General features: G+C 45.5%; 1 protein-coding gene across 4 annotated transcripts in view; it reads right to left on the reverse strand.

Moving 5' to 3' along the window:
* Nucleotides 1-21,012, reverse strand: part of RAP1GAP2 (RAP1 GTPase activating protein 2) — a 217,700-nt gene that overhangs the window by 51,255 nt on the left and 145,433 nt on the right. For all 4 annotated transcript variants that reach the window (XM_041725283.1, XM_041725286.1, XM_041725285.1 and 1 more), the window contains 4 exons: nt 7,029-7,064; nt 2,447-2,491; nt 1,688-1,720; nt 1,089-1,301 (listed from right to left, as the gene is read on the reverse strand). In XM_041725283.1, the coding sequence (XP_041581217.1) occupies nt 1,089-1,301; nt 1,688-1,720; nt 2,447-2,491; nt 7,029-7,064 (327 nt within the window). The remainder of the gene's footprint in view (nt 1-1,088; nt 1,302-1,687; nt 1,721-2,446; nt 2,492-7,028; nt 7,065-21,012) is intronic.

Below are 21,012 nucleotides of genomic sequence, written 5' to 3' on the forward strand. Positions count from 1 at the left end.
AAGGAGGAGGAAAGATAAGGATGCTACTACTGCTGTAGCTACTGTTGATGATGAGGAGGACACAGGAGGAGGAGGGGAAAGAGCAAGATCACAGGAATAGACTCCAATGGCCCAGTCATTGGGATGTGCCAGGCAATGGACTAAGACTTAACACACAGACTCCTTCACTCTTTACACAATTTTATGGAGGAGATGACATCATCACCCCCATTTCACAGGTAAGTGAACTGATGTCCAGGGAGATTAAGTAAACTGCCCAGGGTTACACAACTAGTGACAGATCCAACATTCAAGCCTACCTTGAATGCTGAGATTCAAGTTCTCCCCCAAAGAGCCCCCACATCTAGCTCCTTGCTCCCTGGGGACAGCCCTTGCTGATTCACACCCACTATGTGAGGAAATAAAGCTAGAAGGCCCCTTGATTCCCCTACCCAGGGGGAGGTATGGTCTCTCTCAGGCTCAGGAGCCCCCACCCAGACCTGCCATATCAGGGGGGGGGGCTGGAATCTGCATTTGAACAAGTTAGGATGGGAGGGGGGAGGTTCTGATGCAGTTCCTCCCTATGAGACTCTGCAAACTGCCTTAAGCTAGAGACTTCTGGAACCTACCCTTGCGACTTCCAAACCAAGCAAGTCTGAAGAACAGAATATATTTAAAGAAATGTAACTTTGTCACTTTTAAGCAATCAGAGGCTCATAGCACATCATCTGGTACAAGTGCCCTGGGGACCTGCTGGTGTGAGGACAGGAGAGATTTGACTACTTAGATGGAGACAAAGACTTCCAAGGTGTTAGAACATATTTTTCTCCTTTTACCCACCTTCACCCCCAACAATACCCATCCCATTACCTCTGAGAACATCTGCTAGGGGTGGTGCCCCCAAGGACCCATCACATCAAGCCTTCCTGACTTCCGCAACTCCCCCAAAAGCAGAGCTAGTAGACTTCCCCACCCAGGACAGCAAGCCCTAGGGAGGGGGCAGGCCCGGGAAGGAAAAGAAATGGAGACAGGGGTGCTGGAGGAAGCCGGGGCAGGTGCGTGTCTCTGTCCAGCCCACAGCTGCTTTCATGCTGGACCCTCAGCCTCACCTTCCCTAGGAAGTGCCTGCGGTAGGCCCTGGCTTCACTCTTGCACTCGAGCTTATAGCCAAATGTGCTGGGGCTGAGGCTGTCTTCTTCTTCTTCCTCACAGATGCTGCTACCAAGGGAGGTCGGTGTCCCCACATTCTCCGGGTCCTCAATCCAATAGCCCCCAAACTGAGGCAGGACAATCAGGGGATATGGGCCTCCTTTCTCCACAACCTAGAGGCAGAGAGAAGGTCTTGCAGTGTGGCCAGTCCTGGCTCTACAGGGAAAGGGGAAGGCAGGGGTGCCGGTGGTGGTATCCCCCACCTCTGAACTGCTCCAAGGTAGAGACTGCTGTATTTGAGGCCAAATACCATAACACAAACTTAAGCCCAACAACATCTTCCAGCTTCACCAACCCTGGAGCAACCAGAATTGCAAGGCTTTGATCAGCACCCCAGTCTAAACATGGCAAAACTGAGGCCACAATGGTAAAAAAAAATCCCAGGCCTGCGGTTCTCCCCACGTGGTGTAGAGCAGGGGCCATCAACATATCAGCTCCTCCAGCCCGACCCCAGACACGAGACCCAAAGCAGACTGCGGTACGGTCAGGGAACTCCTACCTCATCAATGCTGGGATACGGGATATAGTCGTCCTGCAAGACAAACCAGACAAGACTACCATTAGGCCCGGCAGCACCCATGAGGTGTGATGGTTGCTTCCATTCCCCTCTCCCAGGTCGGGGAGGCTAGGGGGCCTGGCAGGCTGCACCCAAGCTTTGAGGGCATCAAAGAGAAGGACATCAGATGAAGAACAGCAGAGAGGCAGCTCTGGAATCTGGCTTCCCTTCAGTGCTTCCTCAAACTGACAGAACAAGAACACAACCTGGCTCCTGGTACAAAGGCTCTGAACTTCAGGCCTTTAACGGCATTAGCTTCACCCCTTGGGAAGCTGTAACAGGAAGACGACCCCTGATCCCACCCAGTCGGGCCTTCAGGCAAGGGAGCTGACTGACCTCCAAGTAATGAGCTATACCCCTGGGCCTTGGGAAAGGAAACTGAAGCAGAGAGCTGAGGATCACTGGAGCCCGGAGCCTAATTCCTCTAAATGCTGTGTGCGGTTCATTTGCAGAAGCAGATACAGAAGAGCTAGACCAAGCCAGGAGCCTTAGGTCTCACCCGAGGCTTCCACCCCAGCCCACACTCAGGCTGCCCTAAGGCATCAAGCCAGGGCCCTCTTACTGCCCACCAGGTACCAGTCAACACAGGCACATCCACTTAAGTAGCTCCTGGTGAAGGGTAGATCGAAGACAGCAGACCCCAGCACACCGGCCGTCCCCCCCGTCGGGCCCACTGGGCTGCACCTCACCCACACACCCCACCTTGTTCTTCTGGGGTCCTGGCTTTTGCTCTTCAAGCTTGATTCCCTGCAGAAACAAGGAAAAGAGGATTCGTGGAAAAGAAAAGGTCATAAAATAGAGGCCAAATGGAGGGTTCCCTTGGTATTCTCAAGCACCTGCCTTCACAGGGTTGGTAAGACAGCTAATGGGTGCTGGGTCCTTACACATCACACACCTTGTCACACTCGGTCCTCAGCTCCAAGTAAGGCAAGAGGACAGGCAGACAAGAGCACAGACTTGAGCCAGATCCCCAGGGTTCAAATCTGCACACTGCCACTTAGGACCCTGGGCAAGTCACAAAACCTCTGTGGCTCACTGTTCCCATCTGTAAAAGGGGAACAGTAATAGCAGCTACTATCCTGGTAAAGGTTAAATGCTGATGATATGTTAAGCCTTTGAAAGAGGGGCTAGTTTTGCCATAGGTCATTATTACCAAGAAGTATTACCAACCTGACACCGAAATCTCTCTGCCAGGCCCCAAGAACCAGTAGGTAAGGGGCAAAGATGGGAACACCTGAATGGTGTCAAACCCAGTACTGTGGACCTGGTGCCCCAGAGCTCCCCTCCCTCCTTGGGGCACAGACCCACAGGTGACAGGCAGGGAGTTTGGGGCTCATTCACTTCTGGGAAGCAGTTCCTTGTCCCATGGTCCTATGGTCAAGATCTGACTGGACTGGGTTTTTTCAAGAAGGGAGCACATGATTGAATAAATAACTAAATAGTCGTAGGAGATGGTAGGACAACTGGGAGATAAGACCATGCTATCATAACATAACACAACACATGAGGATTTAAGCTTCCTCAGCACCCTCCCACTGTGGTCTCCTAAGAAACCCTCAGCACCTTGATACCAAAGGAAACTGAGGCACAAGGAGCACAGCTAGAGTAGCAGGGCCAGATCTGAAGCCAGGCTGTCCATCCAAGTGCACGATCATATCCCACAGCCCTGAGTCCACAGCTCCTGCTCACTGGCTGGATTTAGACTCCAGCTTCTCCGGACTTCTTGGGGCTGAGTCACCGCACAGCACTGCTCAGGAGGGCGTGGGAGGACCCCTCCCACTGGACAGGTGCTCCTCTCCCCACACAGGAAGAAAACCACCTGGGTGGCCCTGTAGACCCTTGTCCAGGGAAGCAAACTGGGCGGGTGGGGAGGGGGGTGATGTCAGGAGTTTGTTTTGTTTGTCCTGCATTAGTCACCCCTGCCTGGGAACAGCCCCTGGGCAGGAAAGTAACCTCCTCCCCTTCTCTCCCCTCCTCTCCCTGAGGACAGAGCCTCCACCTAGCTCTGGGCCCTCTCCCCTCTGTGTGCCTGCCTTTGCAAAAGGCATGATCGTTATCCCCCCTCTTCCCTACCATGAAGAAATGGAGACTCAAAGAGGCAGAGCAACTGGACCAAGGACACTCATCTAGGCAGTATCAGGGGTAAAAATTTGAACCCAGGACCAAATGGGCCCAGTGCTTGTGTACTTAGTCCACATTGCTTCACAGGGATTGTGCCCTTCTTCCAGTTCCTCCACACTCAGGTGCTAGGTCAGGAACCCTGGATCTGAGGTTCAGGTCTCCATAGCTCAAAGAGTACACTGGGCACTGGACGGCTCTGAGACTCAGTGTCCGCAGCCAAAGTCTTGAGAAGGGGTGGCACCCACACCCCGGGACAGGATCTGGCCATACCATGCCACCTGCTTCGCTCCCACTATTGACCCATATGTGAGTTTTGTATAATCAGAGGAGCTGGAAACTGCAGGCCTCTTGGAGGATGGGGCCTGGCATGGCACACAACAGGGACCTAAAGCCTGAGAAGTTTGATTCCAGCCCCTGACCATCTCAACTGAGATGGAATAGGTAGACCCTTGGACAGCTGCTGCCTCAAACACACAGAGGGAGCGTAAAAACCAGACCCCTGCCCTCAAGAGGGTCCCAATCTAGTTGAGAAGTCCAGCAGTCTGGAAACAGAAATGACAGACAGACAGGAGGCCAGTTAAGTGAGGCTGAATTCTGCACTCAGAGAGCCCTTTGTGGGGGAAGCAGGGGTCTCTAGCTGGGGGTGACCGGTGGATTATGGGAGCAAATAAAGAGAAAGCAGGGTAAGCCACATATCCCCTATCAGCTTCCCTAAGAAGTGGGATTTCATGAGCTCGGGGTGAGATTTGGAGCTCTACCCCAGGCAGTTGAGCACATAATTACACACTATCTCTCACTGCTCACCGTCAAAGTGCAAGCCAATCCTGTTTCCACAACTTGACTAAGTTCCCTAAATATCATACTCTGCAGTCCCCATACTGCTGGGCACAGAAGAGAATCTTAATAACTTGTTCCTTGAGAGTTCAGGAGACCTGGCTTCCCTGCAAGCACCTCAGCAGCCCCACCTATATCTCAGGACTGCAGGGGCACCCTATCTGCTTTTCCCCTAGAGTTTCCAGACCATGACCGCAGAATCTCCCTTCCTTGACAAGTCAGCAGCATCTACTTAGGGTATAAAGGACATGACATAAGTGCTTTAAGTAAGATCTCTGTACCTCAGTTTTCTCACCTATAAAGAGGGGACAATGATGATAATATAGCTGCTTCCGGTGGGCGTTACCAGAAAGAAATGAGCTAATACTCCTTAATGTCTGAGCTGAGTAAAGTGCTGAAAATACATGTGCTGTTGGGACACATATCAGTTAGGCATCCAACTCATGATCTCAGGGTGGTGGGATCGAGCCCTGCATTGGGCTCCACATTGGGCTCCACACTTAGTGCAGAGTCTGCTTGGGATTCTCTCTCTCCCTCTCCCTTTCCCTCTGCACCTCCCACCTCCTCCACTAGCACTCTCTAAATAAATAAATAAAATCTTTAAAAAAAAAAGTACATGTGCTATTGTCAGCATCTTCCTTCCATCCTTTCTACCTGTATCAGTTAAGCCTTCTGGACTCCTCATATTCCCCAGGGCAGCAGTTCTTACCTGTAAGCCCTGGCCCCTTGGTGAAGAGCAATGAGAAAGGCCCCCCCAAATCCATTCTGAACACTGATTTTCGGCAGTGCCTAGCAAGTATTTACATATATTATCTCATTTCCTCCAAACAACTATGTAAGTAGGTATTTTCATTATTATTTATGGGGGCTGTAGCATAACTCGTAATAATAAATATTGGGGGGCAGCCCTGGTGGCTCAGCAGTTTAGCGCCGCCTTCGGCCCAGGGTGTGATCCTGGGGGCCCGGGATTGAGTCCCACATCAGGCTCCCTGCATGGCCTGCTTCTCCCTCTGCCTGTGTCTCTGCCTCTCTCTCTGTATCTCTCATGAATAAACAAATAAAATCTATAAATAAATAAACAAACAAATAAATAAATAAATATTGGGGGTTTTACCCCATTCTTGGCACAGAACTTCTAAAACGTGTTGAACTTCCTAAGTAATGAGAGCAACAGGAGCATTTTGGAGCATCTTTTGTTATAACACTTCGTCTTTTGTCCTTGGTTCCTGAAGCAGCTCTAGAGCCATAGAAGTGAAAGCCATAAAGTTAATCATAAGTTTGTTAATAGATGACTCTGGGGACACTCCTAAGGATGGAGCTGGATGCCAGGGGAACCAACCACTATTAGAGGGTTCTGGGAGGGAGAGGGCTGGAGGGTAAATCTCCAAAGGACAATCGTTTAATCAACCTAGGCTCAGTTAAAACAAAACAAAACAAATGATGGCTTCAGAGAGCTTCCAGGTTGGTGAGTACATGGCAGTGCTGGGGGAGTGATGCATCCAGAGGACGTGGAAGCTCTTCCCCACCTTCCCACATACCTTGCCCCCTGCAATTCTCCCATTTGTTTCTGAATTGTATCCCTCATAATAAACTGATAATCTAGTAAGTAAACTGTTCTGAGTTCTGTGAGCCCCTCTAGCAAATTAATGGACCCTGAGCAGGGGGTCCTGGGAACTTCCAATCTATAGCTTGGTTAGAAGCACAGGTGACAGCATACTTGTGCCTGGCATCCTAAGTGGGTCGCAGGCAGTCTCATGGGGCAGAGCCCTTGCAATGCAGGATGTGACACTGTCTCTGGGTAGAGAGTGTCAGAATGGAGCTGAACTGTAGGACACCCAGCTGGTGTCACAGAATCGCTCAGTAGGAGAAAAACAACCACACATTTGGTGTTGGAGGGAGGTGAAAACAGTGCTGTGAAAGGATAGAAAACAGGAGCCAGAGGCTCAGAAAAGGGAAGGGACTCATGCAAGTGAGTGTCAGGTGCAGGGTTTGACCCCTCCCTCAGCTCTGTCTCCCAGACACAAGATGACCTCCTCTAGGAAAGGGCTTCCTTTTCCAGACTTTCTTTCCAGCCCACTGCAGGAACAATGGACCCTTTCAAGCCCTCCACACATCTGCTCTGCTGGAGGGGTTCTGCTTTCTGTCTTCTCCCCTTCTTCAGGCCAGGACCTCCACAAAGTCCTCAGTGCCACACAATATGGAATGGCCTAGGAGTCAGTCTGAGTCTTCTCTTCTCTGCCCTTCCCCCCAGGGTTCCCAAGCTCTGCCTAAGTTCTCTGCAGCAGGCCCCTCACCCTCGGCTCAGCTCCCCCACCACAGGGATGCTCACCTGCATTTTCTCCAGCATTTCGAAGAACTCCGCCGACTGAAAGACACAAAGAAGATGCATCAGCCAGGAGGTCTGTGAGAAAGTCTCCTCACCTATGGCCTGCAAGCCTAGCCCAGGACTTCCTCTGACGCAAGAGTCATTTGGATCAAGACAGAAGGGAATGAGGGGGGCACTTGACAGGATGAGCACTGGGTGTTACACTGTATGTTGGCAAATCGAACTCCAATTTAAAAAAAATATATATATCAAAAAAAAAAAAAAGGGAATTTGATTTTGCCCTCGCAGGGCTGGAAGGCCAGAACACCCCCACACAACAAAAGGAAAAACCAAGCACACCCAGGCTTGGGGGTGAGCGGCTCTGGGGGGAGCGGCTGCCCAGTCTCGGTCAAGAGAGAGGAGCCAAGTTCCCTAAAACACCTGTGGGCCCCAGGATTCAGCCTCCAGAAGGAGTCCTGTTCGGGATGTTTCTGGCCCAACAGCAAGGCCGAAGTGTCCAATACAAGTACTTTCCCAACTTTTGTGGCAACACAGTCCTCCTGTCTCCCATTTCTAGATGAAACTCCAACACATAAAATTTATGCAGTAAGAGCAGAGCCACTCTGGCCAGGGCAGCCATGGCAGCTTGAGCTCATGATGTGCCTGCCCCTGCCCCCCACCCCCTGTCCCCAAAGCAGCTCCTTGGGACCCTAGAGCTTGTAAGCAAAGCCTGAAAACCACTGAATTGGAGCCTCCAGGGACCTGGAGAGATTATTCAAAAAATCTCGAACTATGTAAGCCCAAACATTGAACCAGCTTTAGTGGCCCCCTTGAAAATTTCAGGTAAAGGCGACAAGGAGAAGGAGGAAGTGGAATGGAGGGGTGATGGGCTAGAAGCTCTACCCCTCCTCACAGAACACTCGCGGAGATCTCTCAGCAGTTTCCCCAGTTCCCCTTCCATAAAAATAGCTACGCTTTCTTATCAAAACATCACTGCCCACATCTGGGCCCTGACAAGGCATGACTTAATGAGCACCCAGAACACAGTCCTCAGAGGAACAGGAAAGGAAAGACAGCAGTGATAATGGAAAAACAAGGATGTCCTTGTCAATTTTTCGTGCGGAGGTAGAGTGTGCCTCCCTTCCCCTGCAGGCACCAGTGAGCCAGAATTGCCGAGCCCCACCCCAGCCCTCAGCATTCCCAGAGAGAACCACCATGGAAGGTGGATTTTGTGGAGTCACCTGGCTTACAAGGAGCTCCCCCAGGCCACAGCTGGCCTGTCAGAGGCAACAGTCCCTGACCCACGAGCCATTCAGGTTCCAGGGTCTGGAAACCCCACATGTGAACATACAGTGTGGAAGACATGCTTCAGGCACCCACATCGAGCACCCCTGAGCAGAAGCAGCCATGAAACACATGACTCCCAAACCTATCCTTCCCACTGGCTCTGTGCATCTGTACCAACTCCAATCTCCGGGAAACCGAGATTCCTAAACAGCAAGAATTTACGCAAATCAATAAGGCTAGAAAGATGAGCAGGAAGAGGACAAACGGGCAGAAACAACCAACATTTACACGCACAGACGTCTGACCCAGGGATTCCTCTTCTAGGGATCTGTGCTATAAACACCCTTCCATGTGAGCACAAGGATGGATGTTCCCTGCAGCACTGTTTGGCTGCAATGAGCTATGTTCAAATAGTATGAGCAACTGTGTGCCAATAAATTAACTTGGATGACATGGACAACTCCTAGCAACACACAAACTACCAAAACTGGCCCTAAGAAAATGGAAAATCTAAAAAGACCTATAATAAAGAAACCGAAATAGTAATCAAAAAGCTACACAAAAAGCCCAGGTCCAGATGGCTTCAGCTGTGCATTCTGCCATTAAAAAGAATTAATACTAATTCCTCAGAAACTCTTAAAATAGGAGATGGGACACTTCCCAACTTATTCTAAGAGACTAGGATTACCCCGACAACAAACCCAAAGACATCGCAAGAAAACTACAGACCAGCCTATAAATATAAACACAAAAATTCTCAAAACTACTAGCAAACTGGGAACCCTGGGTGGCGCAGCGGTTTAGCGCCTGCCTTTGGCCCAGGGCGCGATCCTGGAGACCCGGGATCGAATCCCACATCGGGCTCCCGGTGCATGGAGCCTGCTTCTCCCTCTGCCTATGTCTCTGCCTCTCTCTCTCTCTCTATCATAAATAAATAAAAATTAAAAATTAAAAAAAAAACTACTAGCAAACCAAATCCAGCAACTTATAAGAAGAATTATGTATCATGACCCAGTGGGATTTATTACAGTAGTATAAAGTTGGTTTAACATCCAAAAATCAATGCCTATAATATACCAGAGGAATAGAATAAAAACAAAAACCATGTACCAACTCAATAAAGGCATTTGACAAAATTCCAAAGCCTTTCTTGATTAAAAATTAGAAAAAAACAACGAACTAGATAGAAGGGAAGTTCCTCAACATGAAAAAAGGACAGCTACAAAAAAACCCACAGGTAAAAATATTCTTAGTAATGAAAAATAGAGCCACTTGGGTTGCTCAGTCAGTTAAGCATCTATCTTCGGCTCAGGTCATGACCTCAGCTCCTGGGAGCCCACATTGGGCCCTCTGCTCAATGGGGAGCCTGCTTCTCCCTCTCCCTCTGCCTGCCAGTCCCCCTGTTGTACTGCTGTATTTTCTGTCTCTCTCCCCCCCCATAAATAAATAAATAATAAATAATGGAAAACTAGATACTTTGCCCATAAAACATGGAAAAAGACTAACCACTATCGTAATTTCTATTTATCATTGTGCTGGATGTTCTAACCAGAACAGTTAGGGAAAAGAAAAATAAAAAGAAACTATAAATGGCACCCAAACTGGGAAGAAAGAAGTGAAACTATCTCTATTCACAGATTACAGGATCTTGTATATAGAAAATACTAAGGGGGGTGCCTGGGTAGCTCCGTTGGTTAAGTGTCTGACTCTTGATTTCAGCTCAGGTCATGATCTCAGGGTTGGGGGATCAAGTCCTGCATAGGGCTCCACACTCAGCACAGACTCTGCTTGGCATTCTTTCCCCTATCCACTGCCCCTCCCCTCATTTGCACTCTCTAGATAAATAAAATCTTTTTAAAAAATACTAAGGAATTCACTAAAAATAACTATTAAAACTAATAAATGAGTTCAGTAAGGACCCAAGACACATGATCAAAATACAAAAATAAATTGTATTGCTATGCACTATTTATGGACAATCAAAATAAAGAAAATAATTCCAATTACAATAGCATAGAAGAGACCAAAATAGTTAGATATAAATTTAACAAAAGAAATGAAAAACTTATACTCTGAAAAGCACAAAACATTGATGAAAGAAACTTTTAAAGCTCTAAATAAATGGAAAGAAATCCCATGATCACAACTGGAAGGTCAGTATGATTCAGATATCTATACCCTCCAAGCTGATCTACAGATTCAATGCAATCTCTTAACAAAATGTTAGCTGAATCCTTTGCAGAAATTAAAAAGTGATCCTAAAATTGACATGGAAACTCAAGAAGCCCAGAATAGCCAAAAGAACAAAGTCGGAATACTCACTTTCCAATTTCAAAACTTACTGCAAAGCAAAAATAATCAAGATAGTGTGGCACTGACACAAGGACAGACCCATAGATCAATGGAATAAAAATGAGAGTCCAGAAATAAACCCACTTATCTATGGCAACTGGTTTTTTAACAAGGGTGCCAAGACTAATTAATGAGGTCTTTTCAACAAATTGTGCTGGGTAAACTGGATAGCCACATGCAAAAGAATGAGGTTGGACCCTTATACTATACAATATACAAAAATTATCTGAAAAGGAATCAACAACCTAAATGTAAGAGCTAAAATTACAAAACTCTTAGAAGAAAACACAGGAGTCTTTGTGACATTGTATTTGGCAACAGATGCTTAGATAGGACACTCAAAGCATAAACAACAACAACAAAAAACAATAAATTAGACTTCAAAATTAAAAACTTTTGTGCTTCAATGGACACTATCAAGTAACTGAAAAGACCACCTCACAGAATAGGAGAAATATTTGCAAATTATATATAAGGGACTTGTATCTAGAATAAAGAATTCTTACAACTCAGTAATAAAAAGATAAAATTTTTAAGATTTATTTGAGAGAAGAGAGAGTGAACGAGTGGGGGGAGGGGCAGAGGAAGAGGGAGAGGGAAAGCGGACTCTATGCCGAGCAGGGAACCCAACACAGGGTTCTAGATCAAGACCTGAGTGGAAATCAAGAATCGGAGACTTACCAACTGAGATATCCAGGTGCCCCAATAAGAAGATAATTTTAAAATGAGCAAAGGATTTGAAAGGCATTTTTCCAAAGAAGATACACAAATGAACAATAAGCACATGCAGAGATGCTCCACATTATTAGTCATTGGGAAATGTCAATCAAAACCTCAATGAGAAATACTTTCCACCCATGAGAATGGCTATAACCAAAAGAAATAAGAGCAAGTGCTGGAGAGAATATGGAGAAATTGGAGCCCTCACATACCACTAGTGAGAACACAAAATGGTACAGCCACTGCGGAAATAAGTTTGGCAGTTCTTCAAAAAGTTCACCACAGAGTTACCATTTGACCCAGCAATTCCACTCCAAGGTATATAACCGAAGAGAAATGAAAACATGCCCACAAAAAAACTTCCACACCAATATTCACAGCAATATTTATAACATTCAAAAGGCAGAAACAACCTAAACATCTATCAACTCATGAACAAATTATGGCATATCCACACAATGGAACAGTATTCAGCCACAAAAAAGGATGAAGTATTCATTTCATGGTACATACTACATGGATAAATCTTAAAAACATTATGCTAAGTGCGAGAAGCCCAAAATACAAAAGGCCACATATTGTGATTCCATCTACATGAAACGTCCAAAAAAGGCAAATATACATATATAGAAAGTAGATCTAAAGGAAATGGGAGATTTGGAAGATGATGGCTAAAGGGTAGCAGGTTTCTTTTTTGTAATTTATTTATTTTATTCTATTTCTTTAATACCAGTATAGTTAATATACAATGTTATATTAGTTTCAGGTGTACCAAGGTTTCCTTCTGAGGTGATGAAAATGTTCTAAATTCAATTGTTGTGATGCTTGTACAATTCTGTGAATATACAAAAAACCACTGAATTATCTGCTTTAAATTGATGACCTTGTTACATAAATTATATCTCAATAATGCTGTTTCAAACAAACTATGCAGCCATTCAAAAAAAAAAAAAGCAACAGAGTTACTGCTTATGTGAAATACTCTTTCAAGATACATTAAGTGTGGAGAGGTAGGCGGGGAGCAAATTGGAGAATAATAGAATATGATCCCATTTTTACAAAAACAAAACCAAAGGTTGCCTATATATATATAAATTCCTAGAAAATAATATGAAAGAATTTGCCCCACTGTCAAAAAGCAATTATATTGAGAAGAGGGAGTGGGAGTAGTCAAGGGGGTTTTTGCTTTACATACAGCCTACTTCACAAGCATGCAGACCTACATGACTTGAATAATTAAAATTTCAAATAAATACATTTTGTAAGGGAAACAAAAAAATGTGCAAAAGATGTGAACAATTTGCTAAAGGAGAAAAATAAAATGAACAGAAAACACATGGCACATGCCCAACCTCCCTAGTTATTAAAAAAATTAAAATAAGATACATCTTTCATCTGTTAGATTGGCCAAGAGTAAAAAAGAAAACCCAAGGTTGGCAAGGTTATGGTATTAGGGATACAGGGACTGTAGGTAAGCATACTCCTGGTATAATCTTTCTGAAGGGCAATTTGGTGCTCTGCGTCCAAAGCTTTTAAAATGTTCACGTATTTTGGTATAAAAACCCACTCTAGGAAATTTACCCTAACACAATATTTGGGCAACTATACAATGGTATTTGTTGCGATATTGTTTAAAGGCAAAAAAAGGAGAAACATCCAGGGGCCCCTGAGGGACTCAGCTGGTTGCCTTCTGCTCAGCAGGGAGTCTGCTTCTCCCTTGCCCTCTGCCCCTCCCCCCAGTTCATGAGCATACAAGTGCACGTGGACGCTCATGCTCTCTCTCTCATCAAATAAATAAATAAAATCTTTAAGGGAAAAAAAAGTAGAAACAACCAAATTACCTGGCAGTGAGGCAAAGAGTAAATAATACATAAGATTATGCCCCTACAATAAAATGAGGAGACCTATGCTAATTATGCAAAACAAAGATTCACAAGGCACTGACCACTAAGTGAGAAAAATGGAGTTTAGGTGATCCTGGTTTGTTTGTTTGTTTTTCCAATTATGTATAAAAATTGTGTTTGTGTATCTCCTATGTGATATGTACAGATATAGAATATATATATAGCTGTACATAGGTATGGATACAGAAATATAGATCTGCATGTATGTATACATATCACTCATCTGGAAAAAAAAATAACTTGAAGGATAAATGCCAAAATAAGTTATAGGTTAAGGATAATTTTTGTTTCCTTTTTGCTTTTCAGTATTTTTTACATTTTCTGTAACAACTGTAAATTATTTTTTGGAGTAATTAGTTACCCAGGTATAGTTTTTAAGACTTCAACACATAAATGAAAGCTCTGGAACTCCTTTCTTTGCTTCTCTCAACTCCTGCTTCAGGCCCTTCCCCCCATCTTCATTACAGGATGCCCAGGCATACAAGTACAGAAAGCCTCTAGATTCAGGCCAATTCATTTCCAGGTCTAGCCTCAGCTCTGTGTATTATAGGCTGAGGCTTCCCTGAGTCACCCCCATACCTAGCTTACTCTTTGTTATCCATGCAAACTGTCAATCAGAAAAATCTTCTGTATGAAAAAAAATCTGTGTGTTCTTAGACAATGCCCTTGTACTGTTTAATCAGTTAACCCCAAATGATTAAGCACCTACAAGGCATGGACTAGACACTGGAAGTACTAGGCAAGGACCCAGTTTCCAGGGTACTTGATCTTAATGAGGAAACAAAGGTGTCCAGGGTTCTGTTACAGATGACCAGCACCACAGTGGTTCAGAGGAGGCATGATGCACTTCTGGCTGGAACTAACGTATGTTAGTTCTTCTCTATTGCTGTGTAACAAATGACTCCAAAACTCAGTGACAAAATTTCTTTGGTTCAGGAATTGAGAAGTAGCTTAGTCGGATGGTTCTAACTCAGAGTTTCTCAGGTGGTTGCTGTCAGGATATGAGCAAGGGCTGCACCATCTGAAGACTTAATTGGGGCTGGGGCATCTGCTTCTAACAAGGGACACTAACTCACAAGGCCCCCGTTCCTCATCACATGGTCCACAGTCTGCTCGAATATCCTCAAAATACTGCAGGTAACCCCCCACCCTCAGAGTGAGTGATTCAAGACACAAAGCTATAGTACCTTTTATGACCTAGTCTGTGAAATTGCACACCATCATTTCCCCTTTGTTCTCTTCATTAGAAGCCAGTGTCCACAATCAGCCCCCACACAAGGGGAGAGGGATTAGTTCTCACCTCTTGAGCAGGGAAGTATCAAAAAAATGTGTGGAGGGCAGCCTGGGTAGCTCAGTGGTTTAGCGCCACCTTTAGCTCAGGGTGTGATTCTGGGGACCCAGGATCAAGTTCCACATCGGGCTCCCTGCATGGTGCCTGCTTCTTCCTCTGCCTGTGTCTCTGCCTCTCTCTCGACTAAATAAATAAATTTTTTGAAAAAATGTGTGGACACATTTTAACACCACCACATCAAGGAAGGCTTCTTGCAAGAGGTGGGATCCCACCTTACCTTAAAGGAGAAGTTTGCTTTTTGTGTGTTTTTAAAAGATTTTGACAGAAAAAGAACGCCAGAGAACACAAGCAGGAGGACTGGCAGAGGAAGAGTGAGAAGCGGAATCCCCACTGAGCAGGGAGCCCAGTGTGGGACTCGATTCCAGGACCCCAGGATCACGACCTGAGTCAAAGACAGACACTTTAACCGACTGAGCCACCCAAGCACCCCCAGAAATCACTTTGATAGAGAGGGGGAAGAGGCCATTAGAGGCAATGGTTACTGTGTGGACAAAGTGGAAAGATGGAGAAGCATGATGTGTGTTCAACAAACAGTGAGTGAGGGAATCAAACTGACAGGCCTCTGGGTCAACATCCTGAAGATCAGACAAGGAAGGGGCCCTGAGTTCTGAGCCTGAGAGACTCCATATACCAGGAATCCAGGCTTAATCTGGAATCCACAGAGAGCTACAGATGTTTGTGTGCAGCAGAAAGATGGATGCAGGAGGCAACAGAATCCAGTGGTCAGAGCCAGGTCTAGGAAGCGGCCAGCCTATTCCTGCCCAGCTGCGTGGCATGAGGCACGTTACTCCAACTCTCCTAATTCCCTCACATGAAAGCAGAATCAGCCCTGCCTTTCAGGACTCACATGAGGAAGAAGTGAGAACATGGACAAGAAGTACCTGGCCAGTGCCTTCTGGTAGTTGCTATTTGCTATTAGAAAGCACATTCTGCAAGTAAGCTTCGTCCTGAGGGAGATGGTCCGGAAGCTTTAGGATAGTTCCTGATTTAGAAGACAGCTTTCTTGAAACTATCTTCCCAGAGGCAGTGTTTAGACTACTGTTGAAAACAGGTGTGTGTTTCCTAAGTGAAGATGCTGGAGCTAACTAACACAGGTTGGGAGCTGAAAGGGCTGAGATCCAGCCTCAGCTCTGAGTAATGCGCTGGGCGGACAGCACCCAGGAGCAAAGAACAGTGGCAACTTGGCCTCGGCGGTGCCGGCCCCACTTCTCGGTGACTCATCGAACTTTCCAACAGGACAGTTCCAGCCTTGGCAAAGAGCGAGTCTCTTTTTCCACCCAGAAGCAGGGTGACTCAGGCCAACCTGGAACAGCAGCTGCGGCCACTCAGACCTACCCTCATTCACACACCCCTGTGATTGTGTCACACAGCTAAGGGCACACAGAACACATTCAATAAATGCTCACTGACTCACCAGCACCAGCCCACAGGCCCCAGGCCAGAATGAAGTCCTATCTGTGGCATCCTTACGAAGGGAATCCCCCTCTGTCAGGAAGCCAGGCACTGGATTTTCACAGAGAAAGGTAATTCAGCCTCCTCATCAATAGCAGTGTCCGCTCAGCTATCCAATTTATTATTAGCAACAACTGCTGCCACCCAAATCTGAGCCACAGCCAGCATTTCCCCTTGGGCTCCACTTTAACAGCCACTCAAGTAGGCTGAGATAATCACCAAGAGCCAGTGCTCAGCCAAGGAAATCACAGGCTGGGCCCCAGTGTTTTGTTTGGGTTCAAAGCTGTCCTCTCCACTTCCCAATATAGAAACCATCTGATCTTCCTTCAGAAGGGCAAAGCGAGTCCTTGTGGGTAGAATGCAGGAGGTCCAAAGCAAGAGGAACAGAAGTGAATGGGACAGGACCTGCAAAGCCAGTCTCCAGAAATTGCCCTGAAGCCCCTACCTATGCGCTCTGGTGCCAGGCCCCTGCCCAGGCGACAAAGCAGCAGCCAGGAAAGAACACAGTGTGTTGGAGTGTAGGGGGGCCCCCGCCACCCATCTCACCATCCCTACCTCCCTTTGGTCCACAGCAGCTCTGCACATGGACATGGCCTTTCCCTGCAGACAAGCAACCATCTGTTTTTTCCCTCCAGTTACATCTCAGCTTGAGAGACCCCCATGAGCATTGGCCCCTCTCCCTCTTCCTCTTTCCTGACCCTAATTGGAGAGGAACCTCCACTGCCAGCCACCTGCTGCCCACAGGTCTCTGCTAGGCAACCTGCCCTAGGTCCGAGCTCCTTTCCTCCCCTCCTGGAGACAGGGTGTGTTTACATATGAACAGCCTTTCTATCTGCCCTGCCCAGGAGATACCTCACAACCACTGCTCACAGCACAGGACAGTACTGTCCGAGCATCTGCGCCTTAGAGTGGGGCTGTGGTGGCGTAACATGAGCCAGTTTGCAGAGCCTGGCACAGCACCCAACACGGAACATGCTCATGTGCAGTAGCAAATGCCTATCTGAATCTAGGACCCAACAATGGGGTGGGAGGGGAGGTATATGTCAACAGCAACAAGAAACACTAAAACAAGACAAGGACAGAGGATAAGATATCTTCCACCCTGCACAGGCCCCAGGAAAATGCAATGGAGATGGGGGCTGGGCAGCACTAGGTGAGGAGGAAAACAGGGCAAGTTTCTTGTCCCCAAAGGCAAGGAAGACACCACAAAAGTTTTGTGAAGAGATTTTCGGAAAGTTGGGAGAGCTAGGAATCCCGAGCACATACTCGATTGAGAGCCAGACCAATGTGTCCCATGGCCACCTCACCACAGCGCAAGCTGCATTGCCCTAACCCTGCTGCTGGCCTGGAGGTCCCCATCCACCGTGCAAGCAGGATGAGGGGGCCGGCTGGCCACCAGCCTGGCTGCTGATACCTGTGGAAAACACTGGGACTGTTCCCCACAAGAAGGAAAGAATAGTTAACTAGAACAAAAGGTCCTCACAGGCAGGCTCTTTAATTTGTTCACTGCTATGTCCTTGGGCCTAGAATTGCCTGGCACATAGGAGATGCTCAAGAAACACCTGCTGAATGACTGACTGATTTCTCTGCCAAGCAAGCTGAGAATGAAACAGGAGTGGAGGCGGAGTCTTAGGCTTGGGAGTCTAGGCTGCACAGGCTAATGTTTCTGCTAGTAAGCACTGTCTGCTCCTTGGCCACAGACCGCACCCCCTCACCCCGGATAGCCAACCCCAACCCCAACAGGTGCCTCCAGGAGGTTGCATCCAGATACACAGACAGTTTGTTCCAAGCAAGCCTCCTTCCCCTCTTCTCCCATCCCACCTCCTTGCTCCTCTCTCCCTTCTGTGGTCCCAATCCCACTAACTCACACTGGACACAGTCCCTCTGCCACCAGCATCTGGAGGAACTGCTTCAACTGCTATGTCAACTTGGGCCAGGAGCCCACAGAGCTCTTTATTTTCTAATGGCAATGATGATTCAGCAGAACCACCTGGAGGGCTTGTTGAAAAACAGGTTTCTAGCCACCTCCCACCCTAAGTTTCTGATTCTTAGCCAGAGAATCTCCATTTCTAACAAATTCGCGGGCGATACCATACTCCTGGTCTAGGGACCACACTGAAAACTTTACTAACCTGTAGAATTAACTGTATTTAAGACAGGTGCTGCCGGAAAGGGGTCAACCTGGCCAGAGCAGAGATGGAACAGAGCAGAGTGTCAGGAGTAATGGGAAGATGGACGGGTTTTTATAGGACGTCTTAAAAATTAGGCAGAATTCCATTTAAATCTCTGACAGGATTCAAAAATGCAAATGACTACAGATATCAGTCAAGTAATACAAGAGTGAAGCGATAAATAGAGATTGACTCAATAATCAAAAACCTCCCAACAAAGAAAAGTCCAGTGTCAGAAGGCATCATGGTAAATTCTGCATAAAGCATTTCAAGAATTACCATTGATCCTTCATAAACTCTTTCAGGATACAGAAGGGGAGGGAACACTTCCCAGCTCATTCTTTAAGGCCAGCATTATCAAAACCACACAAAAAGAAAAAAAAATGAGGGAAGAAATCTATAGACCAATGTCTTTGAGGGATACAGAAGCAAAAATCCTCAACAAAATAACTAGCAAACCAAACTGAACAGCAAGCCATAAGCCATGACCACGTAGAATTTATCCCAGGGGTGTATGGTTGTGCTTCAACATAAGAAAATCAATGCAATACTTCACATTAATAGAATGAAACAGATGATCATCTCAACTAATTGAGAAAAAGCACTTAACAGAATCCAATAATAAAAACACACAGAAAACTAAACATAGAAAGGAACTTCCTCAATATGATAAAGGGCTTTTTTTTTTTTAAACCCAAATCATGCTCAATGACACTGAAAGCATACTGAAAAAGATCGGGAACCAAACAACGACACCCATTCCCACCACTACTGTTCAATGTGCTGAAAATTCTAGCCAAAGCAATTATGAAAGAGAAAGAAATAAAAGATATCCAAATTGGAAAGGAAGAAATAAAACTCTCTCTAAATGTAGATGACATATCCAATATAGGAAAACCCAGGGGTGGCCTGGATGGTTCAGTAGGTTAAGCACCTGACTCTTGATTTCAACTCAGGTCATAATAGCAGGGTCATTAGATGGAGCTCCATGTTGGGCTCTGTGCTCAGCATGGAGTCTACTTGTGATTCTCTCTCTCCCCCTGCCTCTGCCCCTACCCTGCTTGTGCACTCGCACTCTCTTGCTCTCTAATAAATAAAACAAAATATTTTTTAAAAAGGAAAGAAAAAGGAAAACCCAAAGGATACACACACATACAACTAAAGCTTATAAAGGATGTCAGTAAAACTGCAGACTATAAGATCAACAAACAAATATCAGTTGTTTCTATATATTAATGAAAAATCTAAAAAGAAAATTAAGAAAGCCATTTCATTTGCAATGACATTTTTAAAAATCTAGTATAATTTAACCAAGGAGGTAAAACACTTGTATACTGAAATCTACAAAACAGTGATAAAAGAAATTAAAGAAGATGTAGAAAAAATAGCATGACATCCCTTGTTCATGGGTTAGCAGACATAGAATTCTTAAGATGGCAATACTCCCCACAAAGCAACCTGGAATGCAATCCCTATTAGAATCCCAGTTGGATTCTTTGTAGAAACTGAAAAGCTAATCCTAAAGTTGATCTGGAAACTCAAGGGAAAACATTCAGCCAAAACAATCTTTCTTTTTTTCTTTAATTTCAGTATAGTTAACACACCAATGTTACATTAGTTCCAAGTGTACAACAGTGATTTGACTATACATCTCGCTACACTCACAAGTGTCGCTACCATCTGTCCCAATACATCACTATTACAATGTCATTGACTCTATTCCTTACTCTGTGCCTTTTATTCCCATGAGTTACTCATTCCATAACTGGAAGCCTCTATCTCTCATTCCCCTTCACTCATTTTGACCAATCCTTCAACTCCTTCCCCAAACTGATAGCAACCATCCATTTGCTCTATGAAGTCATAAGTCTGATTCTGCTCTTTGTTTATTCATTTGGGTTTTTTTTTTTTTAAGATTTTATTTGAGAGAGAGCATGCAGATGGGGGGAGAAGCAGGTTCCCCACTAAGTGGAGAGCCTGATGCTGACTGGGGAGCCCGACTCAGGACTTAATCCAATGATCCTAGGATCATGACCTGAACTGAAGGCAGATGCTTAACTGACTGAGCCACCCAGATGCCCCTCATTTGGGTTTTTTAAGAGTCCATCTATGAGTAAAATCATATGGTATTTGTCATTCTCAGTCTGACTTATTTCACTTAGCATAATACCCTCTAAGTCCCACCTTGTTGCCTCAAATGGCACAAATCACCCTTTTTATGGCTACACAATATTCCATTGTATATATATACACCACATCTTCCTTATCCATTTGTCTATTAATAACACCCTGCTTCCATATCTTGGCCACTGTAAATAATACTGCAATAAACCTAGGAGTGTATGTATCTTTTCAAATTAGTGTTTTTATATTCTTTGGGTAAATGCCTAGTAGTGGAATTACTGGATCATATGATAAATCTATTTTTAATTTTTTGAGGAACTTCCATACTGTTTTCCACAGTGACTACACCAATTTCACACACCGACAGTATACAAGGATTCCTTTTTCCTTCATCCTTACCAACACTTGTTAGTTGTGTTTTTTATTTTAGCCATTCTGACAGGTGTGAAGTGACATTTCATTGTCATTTCATTGTTTTAATTTGTATTTCCTTGATGATGAGTGATGTTGAGCATCTTTTCATGTATCTGTTGGCCATCTGTATGTCTTCTTTGGAGAAGTGTCTATTCAGGTCCTCTGCTCATTTTTTAATCAGACTGTTCATTTGGGGTGGGTTTTGTTTTTATTTGCTTGCTTGTTTTTGGTGT

Source organism: Vulpes lagopus, chromosome 12 (assembly GCF_018345385.1).
Source record: "Vulpes lagopus strain Blue_001 chromosome 12, ASM1834538v1, whole genome shotgun sequence".
NCBI lineage: Eukaryota > Metazoa > Chordata > Mammalia > Carnivora > Canidae > Vulpes > Vulpes lagopus.